The sequence below is a fragment of the Anolis carolinensis genome, chromosome 1 (assembly GCF_035594765.1).
Source record: "Anolis carolinensis isolate JA03-04 chromosome 1, rAnoCar3.1.pri, whole genome shotgun sequence".
In the NCBI taxonomy this organism is placed as follows: domain Eukaryota; kingdom Metazoa; phylum Chordata; class Lepidosauria; order Squamata; family Dactyloidae; genus Anolis; species Anolis carolinensis.
Genome location: NC_085841.1, coordinates 354,840,049 through 354,858,485, shown reverse-complemented (window position 1 = coordinate 354,858,485; position 18,437 = coordinate 354,840,049). Strand labels below are relative to the sequence as shown.

General features: G+C 43.1%; 2 protein-coding genes across 5 annotated transcripts in view; one reads left to right on the top strand and one right to left on the bottom strand.

The window, feature by feature from the left end:
- brf1 (BRF1 RNA polymerase III transcription initiation factor subunit) overlaps nucleotides 1-18,437 on the top strand; it is a 267,788-nt gene that overhangs the window by 103,480 nt on the left and 145,871 nt on the right. The window contains exon 5 of one of the 2 annotated variants that reach the window (XM_003214279.4): nucleotides 169-241. In XM_003214279.4, coding sequence (XP_003214327.1) covers nucleotides 169-241 — 73 coding nt within the window. Of the gene's footprint in view, nucleotides 1-165; nucleotides 269-18,437 lie in introns of those variants that run through there. The other variant, XM_062968566.1, reaches the window with a different exon arrangement.
- btbd6 (BTB domain containing 6) lies at nucleotides 3,046-12,389 on the bottom strand. 3 transcript variants are annotated; one of them, XM_008103828.3, is made up of 5 exons: nucleotides 12,268-12,389; nucleotides 7,395-7,749; nucleotides 6,987-7,077; nucleotides 4,657-4,775; nucleotides 3,046-4,456 (listed from the first exon to the last, which is right to left on the bottom strand). In XM_008103828.3, the coding sequence occupies exons 2-5, from the start codon at nucleotides 7,616-7,618 to the stop codon at nucleotides 3,424-3,426; spliced, it is 1,467 nt and encodes a 488-aa protein (XP_008102035.1). In that variant the 5' UTR covers nucleotides 7,619-7,749; nucleotides 12,268-12,389; the 3' UTR covers nucleotides 3,046-3,423. The 3 variants fall into 3 exon arrangements, with proteins under 3 accessions (XP_008102035.1, XP_008101439.1, XP_008100897.1); XM_008103232.3 differs by lacking the exon at nucleotides 12,268-12,389 and adding an exon at nucleotides 7,885-8,075; XM_008102690.3 differs by lacking the exon at nucleotides 12,268-12,389 and having other exon boundaries at nucleotides 7,395-8,077.

Here is an 18,437-nt window from a genome sequence, read left to right as displayed (position 1 = left end):
CATTTAGTACCTTTAGTATAATCAGTTGTTCTTTTGGATTCTTAGCTTTATGCTTGAAAAAACATATGTAAAATTAAGATTATTCTCTCCAGGATATTTTCATCCTTTTATAAATTTGATTTAACTACTTAATTAAAATTACCCTCCTTTTTTCCCTTCATTGTACAGGTGAACGTCTACGTCCTGGGCAAAACGTTTCTTCTGCTGGCCAGAGAGCTCTGCATAAATGCTCCAGCTATAGGTACTTTTTAATAAGAGTTGGCTTTCGGTACGTGGGTATATTTGTGCCATGATTTTCACAGTATCTTTTCAACGTTAATACATTTACATAATACAAGTTAGCATATCATTTGAAAGGCATATCAAAATTAAATGTAGAGGCACCCAGAGATGAAGACAGCTAATTAAGACACAGAGGAAATTCTTACAGAATTTCTTTTAAAAAGCATGTTATGTGAGCAATATAAAGATCCCTCTTCAAATTACTGTTGACTTTTATATTAGGTTTGAATAAATGGATGTGTTGCCTCAAAGGATAAAATCGTTGCATGGAAATTTGATAGCACTGGAACAAATAATAATTCTTATATAACTCAAAAGAATTTAAGTCTGGGTTGGATCTAGGCTTTAATCATAGATAATTTTAAGTGCAATTCATTTCAGGGCATATTGGGTCTTCTAGGAAAAGCATAGTGGGCAAATCTAGCTCAGCCTTGTCAATAAATACTTCATACTCTTACCTAAAATGAGGATTACTGGGGTTTTTTGTTCTTTGATAAATGCTGCAGGGTTGTAGTAAGTGAACCACCTGCACTAAAAGCCTTGGGCAGCATTCTTGGTTTGAATCTCCTGATCTATATGACCTGAAGCTTAGTACATAGCCTATCTACTTGGAACTAGCTAAATATTTTCAACATTAAAGAGATGTTTTTACTCCCAGCAAAAGGTCAGTGTTTTTACAGGCTTTGTTGCTAAGGGTAGTGCTTCATCAACAGTCTTGAGGAAACCAACGTAAACCTTGACAATGTCAATTACATTTCACTTGTAGAGCAACTTGTTGATAGGACCTGTATCACTGGGATTGCACACTAGGGGCAGAAGAGGGTTAAGGCAAAGATGAGCTTCCATTGTGAAGGGAATACCATTATATCCTTGAATTGTGTCTTATTATGAATATTTGTGGTAATAATGCTTCTAAAGGTGGTATCACCTCTGATATACCATTAAAGATAATAGCACTGTCTTGTGCCTGACTGTTTGTTACAATATATATATTGTGGCAAATATCAGAGTATGACTGAATATTGTCATTTACTTGTTATTTTGCCATGCCCAAATTGACTGCTATTGGTCAAAAACATCCAGTCTTTAGATAATGAGCAAATTTTATACACATTTGTTTTACAGCCTCTTTCATCAACATTAATCAAGGCACTTAAGCATCTAAAACATGGCTGATGATTGATTTTTGACATCTGCATAACGATGATTGTAATTACCCATCTGGGGAGGTCATAGCACAGATGAAATTTGAACCCGAGATCTTTTGGCTGGCACTGCCACTTATTTCCAAATGCTAGACTGTTTTGCATGTTGGAATCCATGATTGCTTTAATGCTATTATATCCCAAACTTACTTGTGATACTCGGAGATCAGCTAACACTACTCCAGTATAGTTAACTTTTATGGGATATCGTTAAATGACCCTTCGTTAAAAATGGTAACTCAAACGTTGAGACTAAGTGGGAATATTACATTAATGTCATATTGGTGTCAGACATCTCAAACCCTCGTGTCCTCTCTTTTGTAATGATCTTACAATCTGGCTTTGAATGAATTAGTAAAATGGGGCATAGGATTTAAAGCTCTGTTTTGGTCACTGTGTTTTTCATTCAGAATGCTACATCCCCATTTGTTTGCTCCCTCCAGTTACAAAACTGTGTCATGGAAACACTAGGGGGTGAGGGGCAGGGGATATAAATTTGCTTCCCTTCAGGGTCAGGGAAGCGACTATATTTGGACCTTGGCTGCTGGTATATTTCTGATTTATCTTTACTTCATGTTACCCAAGTGACTGCATTTTGCTCGGGAATAAGAACTATGGGTAGAAATTAGATTCCTTGAATCACTAGAAACAAGGAAGTGCATTATGCTTATCTCCCCGCCCCCTAGCATGGTTATTTATGAGTGAAAAGATAGTAATTGCACCTCACTGCTTCCAGAGGTTGAAAATGCCTTGAGGCATACTGTTATTTATGACACTTTACATGCCAGTCAATTCATTGATTAACAGTCCTGAGGGGAGTTTTGTAATATTCAGATAAATACCAAACAGGTTTGGACGGTCTTTCAAATGTACTTGCTTTCTACTTGCATTAATGGCACAATCGTATACTTGTTTATTCAAAAGTATATTTTACTGTGTTGAAAGTGGCAGACTGTAGTAGTGACATTAGGTTGGATTGCAGCCTAACATTACTTTTTGGTTCTTAATTTGAAAATAAGATGTGTTACAGTGTTTGGATTGTGACAGAAGTTTTGTGAAGTACTTATGATCTTGGAATTGAGTGGTGAAACATACTACAATGGTCTACTTGCAGCTATTACCTGTTTTGCAGTAACAGTTCCTATGGATAGAGATGTCAAAGAAAATATTAGTGAGTTAGCTTTTCTTGGTAGAAGAAAATGTAAGAATTTGAATAACACAGAACTCCCAAAATTATATACCAGTGAAACGTTCTGTGTATTGTATTCTGTTAGGTTGCCATGTCACTGATCTGCTATAAGGTAACATTTACTATGCCCCTTATTCAGTGAACACAAGACAAGAACAGCTGACAAAAACTGTCCAGCTAACTGTAATACCTTTTGTAAATAAAGAACAAGGGTTTTAGATTTTTTTGTAGCATAATCCTAGCCCACTTGTTTGTAGTTTTAGTTATTAGTAGTATCCAAATAATCAAAAGCATATACATCACCCTGTCTGCAAACATGAATGCAAAAAGAAGTGATAAAAATTATCAGTAATCAACAACAGACAAGTATTTAGGACAAGTAAAAATGTTTTATATTCAACAGATTCTCAAACCGCTCTACTTTAGAACATTCTGTTTGAGTTCAGCTGCAGTCTGTCAGTTAGTCATCTATATACAAAATAAATGCACATCATGTGCAATTTTTAAAATGTTCTCTTCTCCTGCATGTTGCAGTTTAATAATTAAGTCAAATAGCTTATGAATAAATAAAATAAGATTAAATTCAAGAGCATTCCTTCACTTAGTTTGATAGTCAGATGGTCAAGGTAAGTAGATGGGTAAGTAGCGTCACATTCCATACTGCGCTGGAATCTTAGAAGTCAAATCAAAGCATCCCAAATGTGTGGAGCAGTCAGTCCTAGACTATAACAACCTAAGTGAAATGCATCATGCATAGAAAATGAGTTCAGGTATCTGTCCGCCTTGTACACCTGTCCCATTGGTGCTGTCTGAAGAACACTGGAACTGGAATGTCACTTTTCCACATTGTACTTCAGTCATCCCCTCTTGTCCAAAATAACTGAGTTCGTTGCCATCCAGAATGGCACTTACGTTGTAAAAGGTGTCTTGCTCAACCTGCACAGGATGCTCAAACCATACCGAGAAAGTGTTACTAGATCCATCAGAGGTAAACTTTGTCAGGTTCTGAGCCAGGACAGCACCTAGCCGCTTCAGTTCGATTTTGACACTGTACTCGGCTTTTCCGCAGCTCGACCCGTACAATCCCAGTCCGGCTATAAATATCCTTTTATCTACAGCAAACTGGATGCTGTCGCACCGGCCTCGGTATCTCCATTGATTGCTGCGATATGCAGAGGATTGGAACCGATGACACCTTTGCGGCACAAGTCCTTTCCTCTTTGTCAGCGGGAATTCTAACTTAGGCTTGTTGGCAGCGGTGTACCACAAGAAAATGTTGTGTCGTTCCTCAAGGGTTAGGATGTCTGATTGTGCAGCTCCATCAGCAAACTCTTCCAAAGTCATGGTCGGAATCCGCACCAAGTATAAAGCTTTGCCCAGTACATTCCGCTTGTTCCTTGGCGTAATTGGCAGCCCTTGTCTCTTACATTCAGCCTCGGCCCAGTTCAGGACTGCCTCGAACACGACGACCTCCTTCGTGTTCAGCGCTTCCCGTGTCACAATGATCTCTAGCGTCTGGTGATCTATTTCGCAGAAGCCCTCCGATTTCAGTGCCATTTCAGCTTGGGCATCAATGACTTCCCAGCAGCGCTGCGTCAGCTCTGGCTCCTCAAAGAGTCTGCTCTGAGACAGGAGGACACAGGCATTCTTGGCCTCTAAACTCGTCTCCAGAAAATTGACGCAAGCTTTTGCTAAGGCTGGGACGATATATTTCTTGGCTGCATACAGAGTTGCAAGCACTGTGTCTGCTTCCAGGTCAATTTCATCACTGTACATGTACCTATCAGAAGTAGAAGAAAAAATAGCAATTTAGAGACAGAAAGATGTTATTGGCTTAGCTTTACATAGAGCAATTTCAGCATCACCTTTAAAGGCCATTAAACAAACATTTGCATCTTGCAAAACAAACTTTTTTTTAAAAAAAATAGAGCATCTTGTATTAACATGCAATTTCTCTGTGCTATTTTTAAGACTACTTACTTTAATAAGATCAGAAAGGCTGCAGGTTCCACATCTGGTATGTGGATTTCAGATTTGACCTCTGCGAGATCTCCGTAAAACATGGCATAGAAGACAGAACTGCCAACTGCCAAAACGTACTGCATTAAAACAGACAAGAAGTGCGTGTTAGCCAAGCTGGAGAGAATTAAAACTTTATCCACTTTGAGTAGTCTTCTCTCCCTGTCCTTCCCATGCTGCTATATAATTCAGACCAGGCATGTTAGGATGTGTGGGAGCTGAAGTCCAAAAAGGATGTGTGGGAGCTGAAGTCCAAAACACCTGGAGCAAACACCCAAGTTTGCCCATGCCAGGTTCAGACTCTCAAGAGCATTTAATTTTGTTGTACAATGTACAATAAAGTTATTATGTTATTATTATTACTATTATATTATCAAGGCTCATTTCAGGTATTTCATTACATTGCGGAAAAATGAAGCCCCAGTGGTGCAATGGGTTAAACCCTTGTGCTGGCAGGACTGTTAACCGAAAGGTCGGTGGTTTGAATCTGGGGCGTGAAGTGAGCTCCTATCTGTCAGCTCCAGCTCCCCATGCGGAGACATGAGAGAAGCCTCCCACAGGATGGTAAAACATCCCCTGGGCAACATCCTTGCAGACGGCCAATTCTCTCACACCAGAAACGACTTGCAGTTTCTCAGGTCACTCCTGACACACACACACAAATAAACAAAAATGTGCAAGTTTGACTTTTTCAGGATGGACAGGTCATGTCACAAATTGCTTAAGATATGACTGAGTGAAGCTGGGCTTTTGCAGTGTTCATCTTTTAAAATGTGTTCTGCTGAGAGAATCAGATCTGTCTCCTATTGTGCCACTGAATTATAGAATTTGAAGAAACCTCAAAGCCATCCAGTCTAACCTCATCCTGCCATGCAGGAATGCACAATCAAGGCACTCCTGACAGATGACCATCCAGTCCGTTTTAAAACCCATGGAAGGAAACTCCACCTCACAACAGAATATTCCATTGTTGAGCAGCTCTAACTGTACAGAAGTTTATTTTTCAGTAGTTCGAATCCATTTCCTTGCCCCTAGTCATTGGAGCATCAAAACAAGTTTACTCCCTCCTCAATAATGACATCCTTTCAACTATTTAAACATGGCTATCACGACTCCATACAACCTTATCTTCTCCAAGCGCAACATACCCAACTGTTTTTTAGTAAACACTAGCTTCAGTGTGGTAGAATCCCACATTACTCTTAAGTCTACATTTGCAAGTTACTGTTTTGATTGCCCTTCCAAGAAAAGGAAATACTGAAGCTGGGAAGGAAGCATGTTTACATGTGTATCTGTAAATCTGTCGGGGGTGCTTTGAATGCGATTTCCTCCTTCTTGGCAGGGGGTTGGTCTGGATGGCCCATGAGGTCTCTTCCAACTCTACGATTCTATGATTCTATTCTATATATCCCCCCCTTTTTTTCCAGATCAGGAGCAACTTGAGAAACTGCAAGTCGCTTCTGGTGTGAGAGAAATGACTATCTGCTTTGAATGCAGATTTTCCTGCTTGGACTGGATGGCCCATGAGGTCTCTTCCAACTCTATGATTCTAAGGACGTTGCCCAGGGGATGCCTAAATGTTTTGATGTTTTACCATCCTGTGGGCAGCTTTGGGAGCTGGAGCTGACAGAGAGGAGCTCACCCCACTCTCCTTTGATTCGAACTGACAACCTTCAGGTCAGCAACCCAACTTTCAGGTTAGCAGTCCTGCCGATACAAGGGTTTAACCCATTGCGCCATGGGTGTGTGTGTGTGTTCCAATGAAATCCAGTTAAGCCCTAAAGGTTTCCCCCGACCGTTAAGTCCAGCCATGTCTGACTCTGGGGGTTGGTGCTCAGCTCCATTTCTAAGCCGAAGAGCCGGTGTTGTCCATAGACACCTCCAAGGTCATGTGGCCGGCATGACTGCATGGAGCGCCAGAGCAGTACCTATTGATCTACTCTCATTGGCATGTTTTCAAACTGCTAGGTTGGCAGAAGCTGGGGCTAACAGTAGGTATAGGATTGCCTATATTTGCCCATGTAGACATATGCATACCCACAGTGCTCATGTAAAACCTAAAATACCTGTTGAAGTTTATATGAACGAGGCTGACTCCAGTTTTTCCTATTGATCTACTCACATTGGCATGTTTTCAACCTGCTAGGTTGGCAGGAGCTGGAGCTACCAGCGGCTGCTCACGGGGTTGGAATCTGGGACCTTTCGGTCTCCAGCTCAGTGCTTTAACGCACTTTTGCCCCTGGGGCTCTTCCTTTTAACAGACCCACAACGTAGAAATAATCTCAACCCACCTTATGAGCAGGAACTTTCTTGGCTGCCCCCACGGGCCCCACGATAAAATGCACGTCGGCCATGAGTTCGTTGTTGAACATGAGGGCGTTCCTGGAAGTTGACAAGAAGGAGACGGAGTTACCCAAAAAATAAATAAAAATGAAACACACACGATTGTATTGCAGAAGAGGCTTTGGAAGCTTTCCAGCTGCCACTGCAGTGACTCTTTTGGTTTGGCTATGGAAGGCACCAGCAGCAAGGGAAGAAGGAGCAAGGTTTTGGGCTCCAACTCCAGCCTCAGGCCCCTTCCTTTTCCCCCTCAGCCGCTTAAGCGGCTGAGGGGGAAAAGGAAAGGGCCTGAGGCTGGAGCTGGAGCCCAAAACCTCTGGAAGGAGGGCCGAAGTTTGCCCAGGCCTGGAGATGCCTACCTCTCCCGGAGCGTGGGGTGGAAGGACTGCCAGTTGGCGCTCTCCACGTTGTTGTTGTTGAGGTTGGGCAGGGCTGGGAGGGCAGGCGGGGGCGGGAGCGCGCTCTGCGGGAGCGGGAGCGCGGCCTTCTTGTTGCTGTTGTTGCTGGCGCTGCTGCTGTTGTTCCCGTTGGCGAGATGGTTGGCTTGTTGGTTGGCGCTGGCCGGGTAAAGTTCCGCAGCCATCTTCTTCTGGAGGAGGAGGAGGGCGGCTAAGGGCGCCTCGCTCTCATCGCTCTCCCCGCCTTTTCCCACCGGCGCTTTCTCAGAACCCGCCGCCGCCCGGACGCTCTTCTTGCGGGACTTCTTGAAGGTCTCTGGAAGCAGAAGAAAGAAAGTCAGACACTTCATGATCCCACCATGGTGCATCCGGGGGCTTTCTCCGTCTGTCTCGAAAGTCTTTTGAGGCGCAGAGTAGGATGTCCTAGGGAGGAGTCATCATCATCTCTCACCTGCAAGGCTTTGCTTTTAGTTGCAAATTCTCAATAATCCCCTCGGAAGTGGAAAATATCCCTCTCTCTGCTCTGCTTTCGTGTGCCAAGCTTCTCTTGGGATCTTCCCTCTCTCTCTCCCGTGTCCGTCCGCGTGTGGGCGCCTGCGTGCCGCTTCTCCGCCCAGCTCCCGCTCCTGCTCCTTCTTCCTCCGCTGCCGCTGCCTCAAATAAAAACCCAGCAGCAGCCCAGCGCGCGTCATCAGCACCGCCGTCTCCTCCAATCGCGTTCCGAAGGGGGCGGGCCCTGCTGCCTCTCCTCCCTCCAGACAATATGTCATTCTTCTCCGTCCCACTTCCTCCAAATCGCCAGCAGCAGCAGCAGCAACAGAACACAACCCCTGCGCGTCACCGCCGCCTCCTCCAATAGCGAGGCGAAAGGGGCGGGCCTTCTCTTTTCTCCCCCTCCCTCTCTCGCCAGACAATATGTCATTCAATGTGTTGTCCGTGGCCAGAATCACGGTTGCTGTGATTTTTCCAGGCTCCCTCCCCAGGGAGATTAGGCTAGCACCCACTCTGTCTCCCTTCCGCAGGGAACCCATGGCTATGGAACTCTTTCCCCAGTGACATTGGATCAATCATCCCCCCTTCCTTCTAGCTTTTAGAAGAAAGATAAAAACTTGGCTGTGGGATCAGGCTTTTAGTCAATAGGGTTGTTGTATGTCTTTCGGGCTGTGTGGCCATGTTCCAGAAGTATTCTCTCCTGACGTTGTCTCTGAGGTTGTCTCTGAGGATGCCTGCCATAGATGTGGGCGAAACGTCAGGAGAGAATACTTCTGGAACATGGCCACACAGCCCGAAAGACATACAACAACCCTGTGATCCCAGCCATGAAAGCCTTCGACAACACATTTTAGTAAATAGGCCAGTGCAAAAACATTTGGAAATATGGAATTGACTATGGAAAGGACTGGATTGTGATTATGGATGGTGTGATTTCAATGTAATGTTTTTAAATGTTGAATATGTCTGTATTTAATCTAATTTAATTTCAATTAATTTATTTGCGACATTTATATCCCGCCCTTCTCACCCTGAAGGGGACCCAGGGCGGCTTACAAGTTAAATGTAAATACAATATATTTATTTATTTATTTATTATTTATTTGCAGCATTTATATTCCGCCCTTCTCACCCCAAAGGGGACTCAGGGTGGATCACATTACACATATAGGCAAACATTCAATGCCTTTTAACATAGAACAAAGACAAGACAAACATAGGCTCCGAGCGGGCCTCAAACTCATGACCTCCTGGTCAGAGTGATTCATTGCAGCTGGTTGCAGCTGGCTTGCTCTCCAAGCATAGTTCATAAGCATTATAAATTACTATATTGTACTATACCGCTATATTGCATTATTATTAGTAATATTACATGTACTATATAATATATAGTAGAGTGTCATCCAAGACTCGCTTATCCAAAGCATTTTTGTAGTCAATGTGTTTAATACATCGTGATATTTTGGTGCTAAATTCGTAAATACTGTATAGTAATTACTACATAACATTACTGTGAATTGAACTGCTTTTTCTGTCAATGTCTTGTAAAACATGATGTTTTGGTGCTTTATTTGTAAAATTGTAATGTAATTTTATGTTTAATAGGCTTTTTTTCATAATCCCTCCTTATTATCCAAGATTTCCGCTTATCCAAGGTTCTGCCGGCCCGTTTATGTTGGATAAGTGAGATAAGTGTAATGGAATTGACTATGGAAAGGACTGGCTTGTGATTATGGATGGCGTGATTTCAATGTAATGTTTTTAAATATGTCATGTCTTTCATGGCCGGGATCACAGGGTTGTTGTGTGTTTTCCGGGCAGTATGGAAATGTTCTAGAAGTATTCTCTCCTGACGTTTCTCCCACATCTATGGCAGGCATCCTCAGAGGTTGTTATACTTCACAACCTCTGAGGATGCCAGCCATAGATGTGGGCGAAACGTCAGGAGAGTACTTCTGGAACATTTCCATACTGCCTGGAAAACACATAACCCTGTTTAATATGGCTGTTTTTAATTAATTTAATTTTAATTAATTTATTTGCTACATTTATATCCCACCTTCTCACCCCGAAAGGGACTCAGGGCAGCTTACAAGTCATATGTACATACAATATATTATACAATAGTGTCTCACTTATTCAACATAAACAGGCCGGCAGAACCTTGGATAAGCAAATATCTTGGATAATAAGGAGGGACTAAGGAAAAGCCTATTGAGTGTCAAATTACATTATTATTTTACAAATTAAGCACCAAAACATCATGTTTTACAACAAATTGACAGAAAATGCAGTATAATGCTTGGTAACGTTATGCAGTAATTACTGTATTTACGAATTTAGCACCGAAACATCTCAATGTATTGAAAACATTGACTACAAAACACTGACCACTAAAAGGCAGACTGCGTTGGATAATACAGAACGTTGGATAAGCAAGACTCTGTTGTATTATTAACATAGTATAATATAAGCATTGTATGTTACTATATTGTACTATACCGCTATATTGCAATATTACCACTAATATTACATGTAATATATAATATTGTATTATTATTATATTGCATTACATTATAATAACAGTATTGTATGTATATACAATGTATTATATAATTAGCATAGCATAACATTAGTATTATATGTTATTATATTGTTATATTGACGCAGGAGGCATGGTGGAATGGTGTCTTCCTGGACCCATTTCTTCACTCTAGCCCCAGAGTGGCACTTAGTCCTTGGGCGGAGGGCCTCTCAACTGATGACATAGGAGACATGATGGAATGGTGTTTTCCTGCCCCTTCTTCCTATAATGTCTGTATTATTTGTTTTTAAGGCATTGAATTATTGCCTCCATATAAGCCGCCTTGAGTCCCCTTCGGGGTAGATAAAGGTGGGTTAGAAATAGAGGATATAAAATAAATAAAAATGTTCCAATGTGCATTTGATAATGGTTAGGGCCCCGTCCTTGATTGCCCACTCCTAATGGACCATCAGCTCGAACTCAGCATTTTACCGCTAGCCCTGGCCCTATAATTCATAGATTAGGATCTTCCAGAAAGGTCTTGCTCTCGGCTCCACAGGTGCAAATACTGTGGACAAGGGACAGGGCTTTTGTGGTGGTGGCTCCATGGCTGTGGAACCCCCTCCCGAGTGAGATTAGGTTGGCCCGCTCCTTCCTGACCTTTAGGAAACCGCTAAAGACCTGGCTGTGGAACCAGGCATTTGGCCCATCATAGGAATATTTAATGTCACAGTGAAAGTTATAAGTGCAATGACCCAGGGCTGTTTACGGACAACGGCTATGTCTTTGTGTGATATATGATGTTATTTTATGCGATGTGTTTAATCATGTTTAATTAGGGGAGGGTCAACTTTGGATGTTTTATGCTGTTTTTTTATTGAGGGCATCAAATTGTTGCTTACACTGAACTGCGGGGTTGAGAAGGGCGGTATATAAACACCGCAAATAAATAAATTAATATCAGTACAGTAAATAAAGAACAAAATACAGAAGACAGGGGAATTCAAGGCATGGAACAATCAGGGCCAGCTAACACCTCCCAACAAAGGATTCTCCCAGGGAGAAAGAAGCCAGGCCTTGAAGCTGCAAGGCTTTTCAATGCTCATCAAGGTGATTATTGTAGCATTCATACTTGCCTCAAACAGACAAGAGTTCTTTCTCCCACCCTGGACCTTCCACAGATATAAAAACCTCCCTTGCTCAGTTTTCCAACAGACCTCACAACCTCTGAGGATGCCTGCCATAGATGTGGGCGAAACGTCAGGAGAGAATGCTTCTGGAACATGGCCTGACAGCCCAGTATCTCATTCTTCTCTGCTCTTTTCCCCCCTCCATCTTTATTAGGGCGAGCAACTTTGCTCGCTGCTCTTGTTATAAGAGGCACGCATATAAACATAGTGAGGCAAGTGGCAATAATCATCATAATTATTATAATCAACTTTTTTTTAATTAACCCGCTTCTTCTTAAGGAGGTCGAAGCTAAAACAAAAGGAATTGTGGGAAATACTTGGAAGGCCCAAGTTGGCCCATGCTTGGACCATACACACATAATACAGAGCGTGGAGGTTTAGTTTGGGGGTTTTGCCAGCACAAATCCGGAGTGGCGCGATCCGGGTCGTGGATTGGGATTGATCCCCCCTCCTTCTCCCCGTTTCCTGATTTAAAGCTTCTCGCAAAGGCGGAACGGGAAGGGGAAGAGGAAGAGAAGGCGGTTTGCAAGGGAGACCTGGAGAGGCGGAGCAGCCGCCGCCGCTGGTGCCGTTGCAAACCGGGCTCCCTCCGCTTCCACACTAGGCTCCCAGCCCTCCTTCTATGTACCTCTCCTTCTCCCAGCGCGGCGCCTTCTTCTCCAGCCGGGAAAACTTTGCAAGGCGTCACCGGAGTCTCCCCAAAAGCCTGGAGGATGGGAGTGGGAGGTCGGCGGGAGGAGCCCAGGCTTTTTTTGCAGCAGCAGCAATTGCAATTGCAATCTCCAGCCGGCCTGAAGGGGGCGCCGGGCACCAGGCAGCTCCTTTTTCAAGCCCCAGCGCCAATTGTATTCCCCGCCCCTTCCTGGTGGCTAGTAATGAATCCGTCCAGTGCAACTCTCTTCTGCTAGACAAGGCACTCCTGGCAGATGGCCATCCAACTTTAAACCCCCCTTCTTTCAATATGTTTCTGCATGGCAGGTATTTATTTATCATGTAAAAAGCGAATTGAGAATACAGTTATGTTTTAAAAAGCTACAAAGCTAAAAACTTGGCATTATATTAAAATTTCTTTCACCAGAAGCTGGCTACATGGTGTTGCTATAAGAAGGTTCTCCATTGTGCATGTGGCAGGGCTCAGGTTGCATTGTAGTAAGTGGTCTGTGGTTTGGTCTTCTCCATACTTGCATGGAGGCTTTTAAGCAGAGGCTTCAAACTCTGATTCTATAAATAGGACGAGACCCCATGGGTCATCCTGTGGCCTTGCACCAGGATGGCCTTGCACCTTCTGCTTCAAACCCCACCCCCCAATGATTCTGCATGGCAGAGTTAGACTGGATGGCCTTCGGGATCTTCCAGCTCTATGATTCTATGAGTAGGAAGAGATCACCAGGGCCACCCTGTCCACTTCATAATAAATAATAATAATAATAACAATAATACAATAGACATTGACAAAATTACCATCTGCCAACTGCAAAAGGCCACCCTACTGGGATCTGCGCGCATCATCCAAAAATACATCACATGGCCATCCAGTCCAACCCCATTATACCACGCAGGAATACACAATCCTAGCACTCCCAACAGATGGCCATCACACTCTGCTTAAAAACCACCATAGGAAGAGGCTCCACCACACTCCCAAACAATATATTCCACCTCCAAACAGCGCTTTCCATAAGGAAGTTCTTCATAATGTTTTGGTGGAATCTCTTTTCTTGCAGTTTGAATCTGTTTTGCTCTCTCAAACGGCTTTGGATTCTTTGGAAAACAAACACTGGGGATGAGGGGCAAAGCTTTTGCAAATACACGCTCATGACCTTTGATAGCAAGGCACCATTTCCCCAGATTTCCGCCAGCACTTAGAATTATCCAGCAATGGGATATGTCGCTGTCTGGGAATCCAATGGAGTCTCTATCTCTGTGGGTTTCTAAGCAAAGGCTGAATGGCTATCTGTCAGGAGTGCTTTGTGTGTTCCTTGCATGGCAGAATGGGGTTGGACTAGATGGCCCTTGGGGGTTCTTTCAACTCTAGTTCTTTTGGGAGGCAAAAGGAGGACTTGATTTCCCAACTGATCCCCGAAGGAAGCCATGCAGGCCACATCCTTTCCTCTGAAGCAGTGGGATAAAGGATGCATTGCTGATGTAGTTGTTGAAACTGTCCTATCTCGCATCTACATGGTAGAATTAATGCGCTTTAATTCTTTGATGCCACTTTAAGCATCATGGCTGAAACCTATGGAATCCTGGGAGCTGTAGTATGTTGAGGCACCAGCCCTGTGTAGTAGAGAAGACTAAAGACCTTCTAAGATTACAACTCGCAGGGTTCCATAGCAATGAACCGTGGCAGTTAGTGGTATCAAATGCATTAATTCTATACTATGGATGCATCCCTGGCCTCAGACATTACATGAAAAGCCTGGCAACAGAAAGTCTTCTTGCACGGTTTCCAGTTCAAGGTTTTTTTTTCAGCCTATCTTTCTATCTCTGTCATGTTTTGGCCACAATGCTGGGGGGGGGGGGGGGGGTTAAATGTACTGCAAAAACCCTTTGTTGTTTTTGCTGCAACAACTGAAGGCGCTGGAGTTAATGTAGGTCACCACACTCCTTTTTTTTTTTTTTGCTGTATAACCATGAAACTGCTCATTTTTAGTTTCCTACTGTGTATACATGCTGGGAAATCTAGAAATGTGGGTTTTCTATTACAATTATAGTTGTTGCATTAAAAACAATCTTATGATTGGAACTGTATATATACCTACCTGGTAGCACTTGTGATTTACGATGTTTTTGATCTTGCTGTTGTAATTGCTCTTGTCATTCCTAAGTAGTTTGTTTATTTATTTATCACTTAAGATATTTGCAGTTGACCCTCGTGATCCACAGATTCTGTACCAACGGATGAAATCATCCATTGCTTGAAAATGTTATTAAAGGTCCACAACAACAAACTTTGAATTTGCTATTTTATATGAGGGAAAACACTTTATTATATCAGTGTGTATTATGAGAATTGAATTTGGGTATCCGTGTGGGTACTGAATCCCGCAGATATCAAGGGTCTCTGTATCTAAGATGTCAGTATAGTTCTAATAAAATCAATTGAAAATGACATGCAGTAAAATAGTTTAAAAAAATTAATAACATACCATAATAGATAGCTTCATCTATTAAAATGAGTTAAAACAGTTTTAATAAAACCACATAAGACACGTGCATATTGGCTAAGATGAGTTAAAATAATAGAAGCCGAGTTGAAAGAGACTACAGAGGCCATCCAATCAAACCCCATTCCGCCATGCAGGAAGACAGTCAAAGCCCTCCTGACAGATGGCCATCCAGCTTCTGCTTAAAAACCTCCAGAGAAGGAAACTCCAACAGGCTCCAAGGCAGCATATTCCGCTGTCGAACTCTTATCTGATGCTTTGATGGAATTTCATTTCCTACAATTTGAATCCATGACCCTGTGTTCTGGTCTCCAGAGCAGCAGAAAGCAAGCTTGCTTCTTTCTCAATGTGACATCCTTTTCCATATTTAGACATGGCTGTCATGTTCCCCCTCAAACTTCTTTTCTCCAAGCTAAACAGACCCAGTTACCTAAGCTATTCACCATAGGCCTTGGTGTCCAGACTTTTAACCATTTCGGTCTTCCTAGATCCATAAAGAAAACCTTTGGTGCTGAAATGATCCCAAATGTGGCACCAGTTGGTCCTCCAGAGGTACAGAATGCCACAACTGGGGTGTCACCTCCAAGGAGGCACTCTCACATCCTCTCCCAGTATGTTTCCCCAACTGGTGGAGACTCAAAGGAAAGTCGTTCCAGTAGATTTCAGTTTTCAGACAGTATATAGCCGTGGTTCTCAACCTGGGGTCCCCAGATGTTTTTGGCCTTCCAGTTCCCAGGAATCCTAACAACTGGTAAACTGGCTGAGATTTCTGAGAGTTGTAGGCCAAAAACATCTGGGGACCACTGGTATACAGGGATAAAGTCTCCCTTTTTCAAGCTACTCTTCATCCCTGTTTTGCCAAAAGCCGAAGATTCTTTTTTTTAAGATCCAAAGGCAATAAGCACACAAGGAGTTATAATTCCAGAAAGATATTTATTGAAGCAGCAGCCATAATGGTAGAAGCATAAGAAAGAAATATGAACCAAGCAAGTTCTCCTCAGCCTGTTGTTGGGAACCCCTGGAACAGCAATGAGGACGACCCCAGTCTGGCCGGAACGCAGCCCTGTCTGGGCTCAGCCTGCATCGGGGTTCATCTTTAGGCTGAGATATCAAGATGTTTATACCTTGCTCAAGACAAAAAGGCTATGTGTGGCCCAGAACATTCTAATTAATCACACCTGTTTTTCATCAACCAGCTGGACTAAGGTAACCTCCTTCATTCCAAGGCCATACGATCCCCATCAGTTTTTAACAATGAAAGTAGGTGTAAGAAAAACAACCCTTAATTTAAGGATACTTCATTCTTGTAGGGCTAATTAGGGGGGAAAGGGATGACGTGCATAGAAAAATGTGGCAACTGTGCACTTCACCTTGCTGCCTCCTCAAGATAATAACAGTCTTCTGTGAGTTTGCCATACAATCCCTTACTGGAAGCCTAAAGACCAAGGGCCAATCTTCGACAACTGATTGTTTTTCTCTGCCATACAATGGCACTGGTCAAAGCCCACTCAGAAAGTGGTTCATGATGGCATGAGGATGTGGGGAGTTAGAGCTCCAAAAGCTATTTTCCCCAAAGCTCTGCTCACTCCAAGATTGTATTGTGCTTGAGCCCATATTCCCACCTGCCTGGATTTTCTTTTAAGAAGGGGAAATTCCAGGAAAGGGAGGGGGAGAGTTCATAGGATCACAGAGTTGGAAGAGACCACAAGGGCCCATTCTGCCATGCAGGAACACAGAATCAAAGCTGCCCTCTTAAAAACTTCAAGAGAAGGAAACTATCATACTCCTAGGGAGCATATGCCACTGTCAAACAGCTCTTACCATCAGGATGTTCTTCCTAATGTTTAGATGGAATCTCTTTGCCTGCAATTTGAAACTATTGTTCAATTGTGTCCTAGACTCTAGAGTTGTGGGCCTCCAGGTCTTTGGGACTTCCACTTCCAGAATTCCTGACCATTGGGCAAGCTGGCTAGGGCTTCTGGGAGTTGGAGTCCCAAAAATCTGAAGGGGCACAGATCGTGCTGGCCTGCTCTAGAGCAGCAGAAAACAATGTTGCTCCCTCCTCAACTTGACATCCTTTCAAATATGTAATCATGGTTCTCATGTCCCATAAAACGTATCTGCCCTCTCCTTTCCATAGGCAAAAAGGCTAAATAAAGGAAGAGGGAGGGTTGACAACCAAGTACACCTTTGGGCATTGAAATGTCAAAGTATTGCTTTCTCCCCCTCTCCAACCAACCCGTCTCCTTGTCGTGCTCCAGAATTGGGTGATTTTCCAGGTCTCCATGGTTTCTTTTGGGGCTCGACACCGACAGACACTATTGCTATAGTGCAAGATTTATTGATAGCCAGGGATGCAGCGGATAGTACACAATAGAAATGCATTCCAACTGCATCACTGATGATTTTCAATATCCTTGTGCAGCCAAAGGTAGAACTGGGCCTCCAAATAAATTCTACCCAGAGTTATTCCTTGACTGACAATCAGATCAACTTTGTATGGCTGGACATATAGGCATCTTAGTGGTGTCTGTTTCCCCCGAAGCCAAGACTGATGGAAGATGAGCTCACAAGGATTATGTTGGGCAGCAAACAGAAAATCCAAGTGTGCAAATGCGATCCATCTCCCACGGAATAGCTTTGTGTAAGCAGGTGAGCAATAGAGAAACATTCACTTCCCCATCCATTTTTCAACCTTCTGTATCTTTCCCCGCCTCAAACTGTAAAGCAAATGGAAATGTATAGCCAACAAGGTCACTAATACAAATGGTCAATTTTACACCACTGAATTGCTGTTAACATTTGGTCGTGATGCTAACAAGAATCCCCAAACCCCTCTACTTGCTTCCAGAAGCCCAGTTCACTTTGCTCCCAGAAAGATCAGTCTTTGAAAGTGAGGATTCATTTGCTGGCAAGCAAACCCCATCAGTACCTTCAAAGCTCTCCTCAGCCCTGGGCAGAGGCCTCTGTGAAGAGGGAAGCTGATAAAAGGAAGGCTTAAGCTGTCTGTTGGCCAGTCTACTCAGCATTTCCAAAATTCTGCCTCCTTGCCTCTTTGAAAGATGAGAGCAATGGCTGGTTTGGCACAGATGATGACAGAGCTTGGAAATATGGTCTTATTAAAAAAGAAAAGCAAAGCAAAAAAACACCCCTACAAATCCCCAAATTGCTTAGCTGGAATGAATCTGGTCAAGCTGTTTGGAGGATACTAGGAGCAGTAATATTTCAAAGCTTTGGTGCTGGGAAATGTTTTGAGTGCCACTTCCTAAGCAAGGGCACCAAACAGCCTCCCTAAAAGAGCAGAATGGGGTACCACCCAATAGAGAAGTAAACATGGCAAGTGGTAAGAAGTAAACATAGCTTGAGGATCCGATCCAGGGATTATGGGTAAGAGTCAGCTTTTCCAAAGCCATCCCCCAGTCCATTGGACTACATGGAATTAAAATCAACTTGGTTTCCTATTGCTCAGATGACCCAGATGGATTGATTTTCTACAATCCAAATGAAGTGGTCTCTCTGAGAATCTCTAGCTCCTCCAGCGTGGAGGATGGACCTAGAGAGATGCCTACACAAAACCTTTTCATTAATGCCATGAATAATCAGATCCACAAAAGAACCCCGCAGATATGGA

Coding starts and splice junctions, on each gene's coding strand:
- btbd6 (XM_008102690.3), bottom strand. CDS start 7,801: ATGCACCATGGTGGGATCATGAAGTGTCTGACTTTCTTTCTTCTGCTT. Junction 7,078..7,394: donor CACCCCACGCTCCGGGAGAG/GTAGGCATCTCC, acceptor GTCAACTTCCAG/GAACGCCCTCATGTTCAACA. Junction 4,776..6,986: donor AGAAAGTTCCTGCTCATAAG/GTGGGTTGAGAT, acceptor GTTTTAATGCAG/TACGTTTTGGCAGTTGGCAG.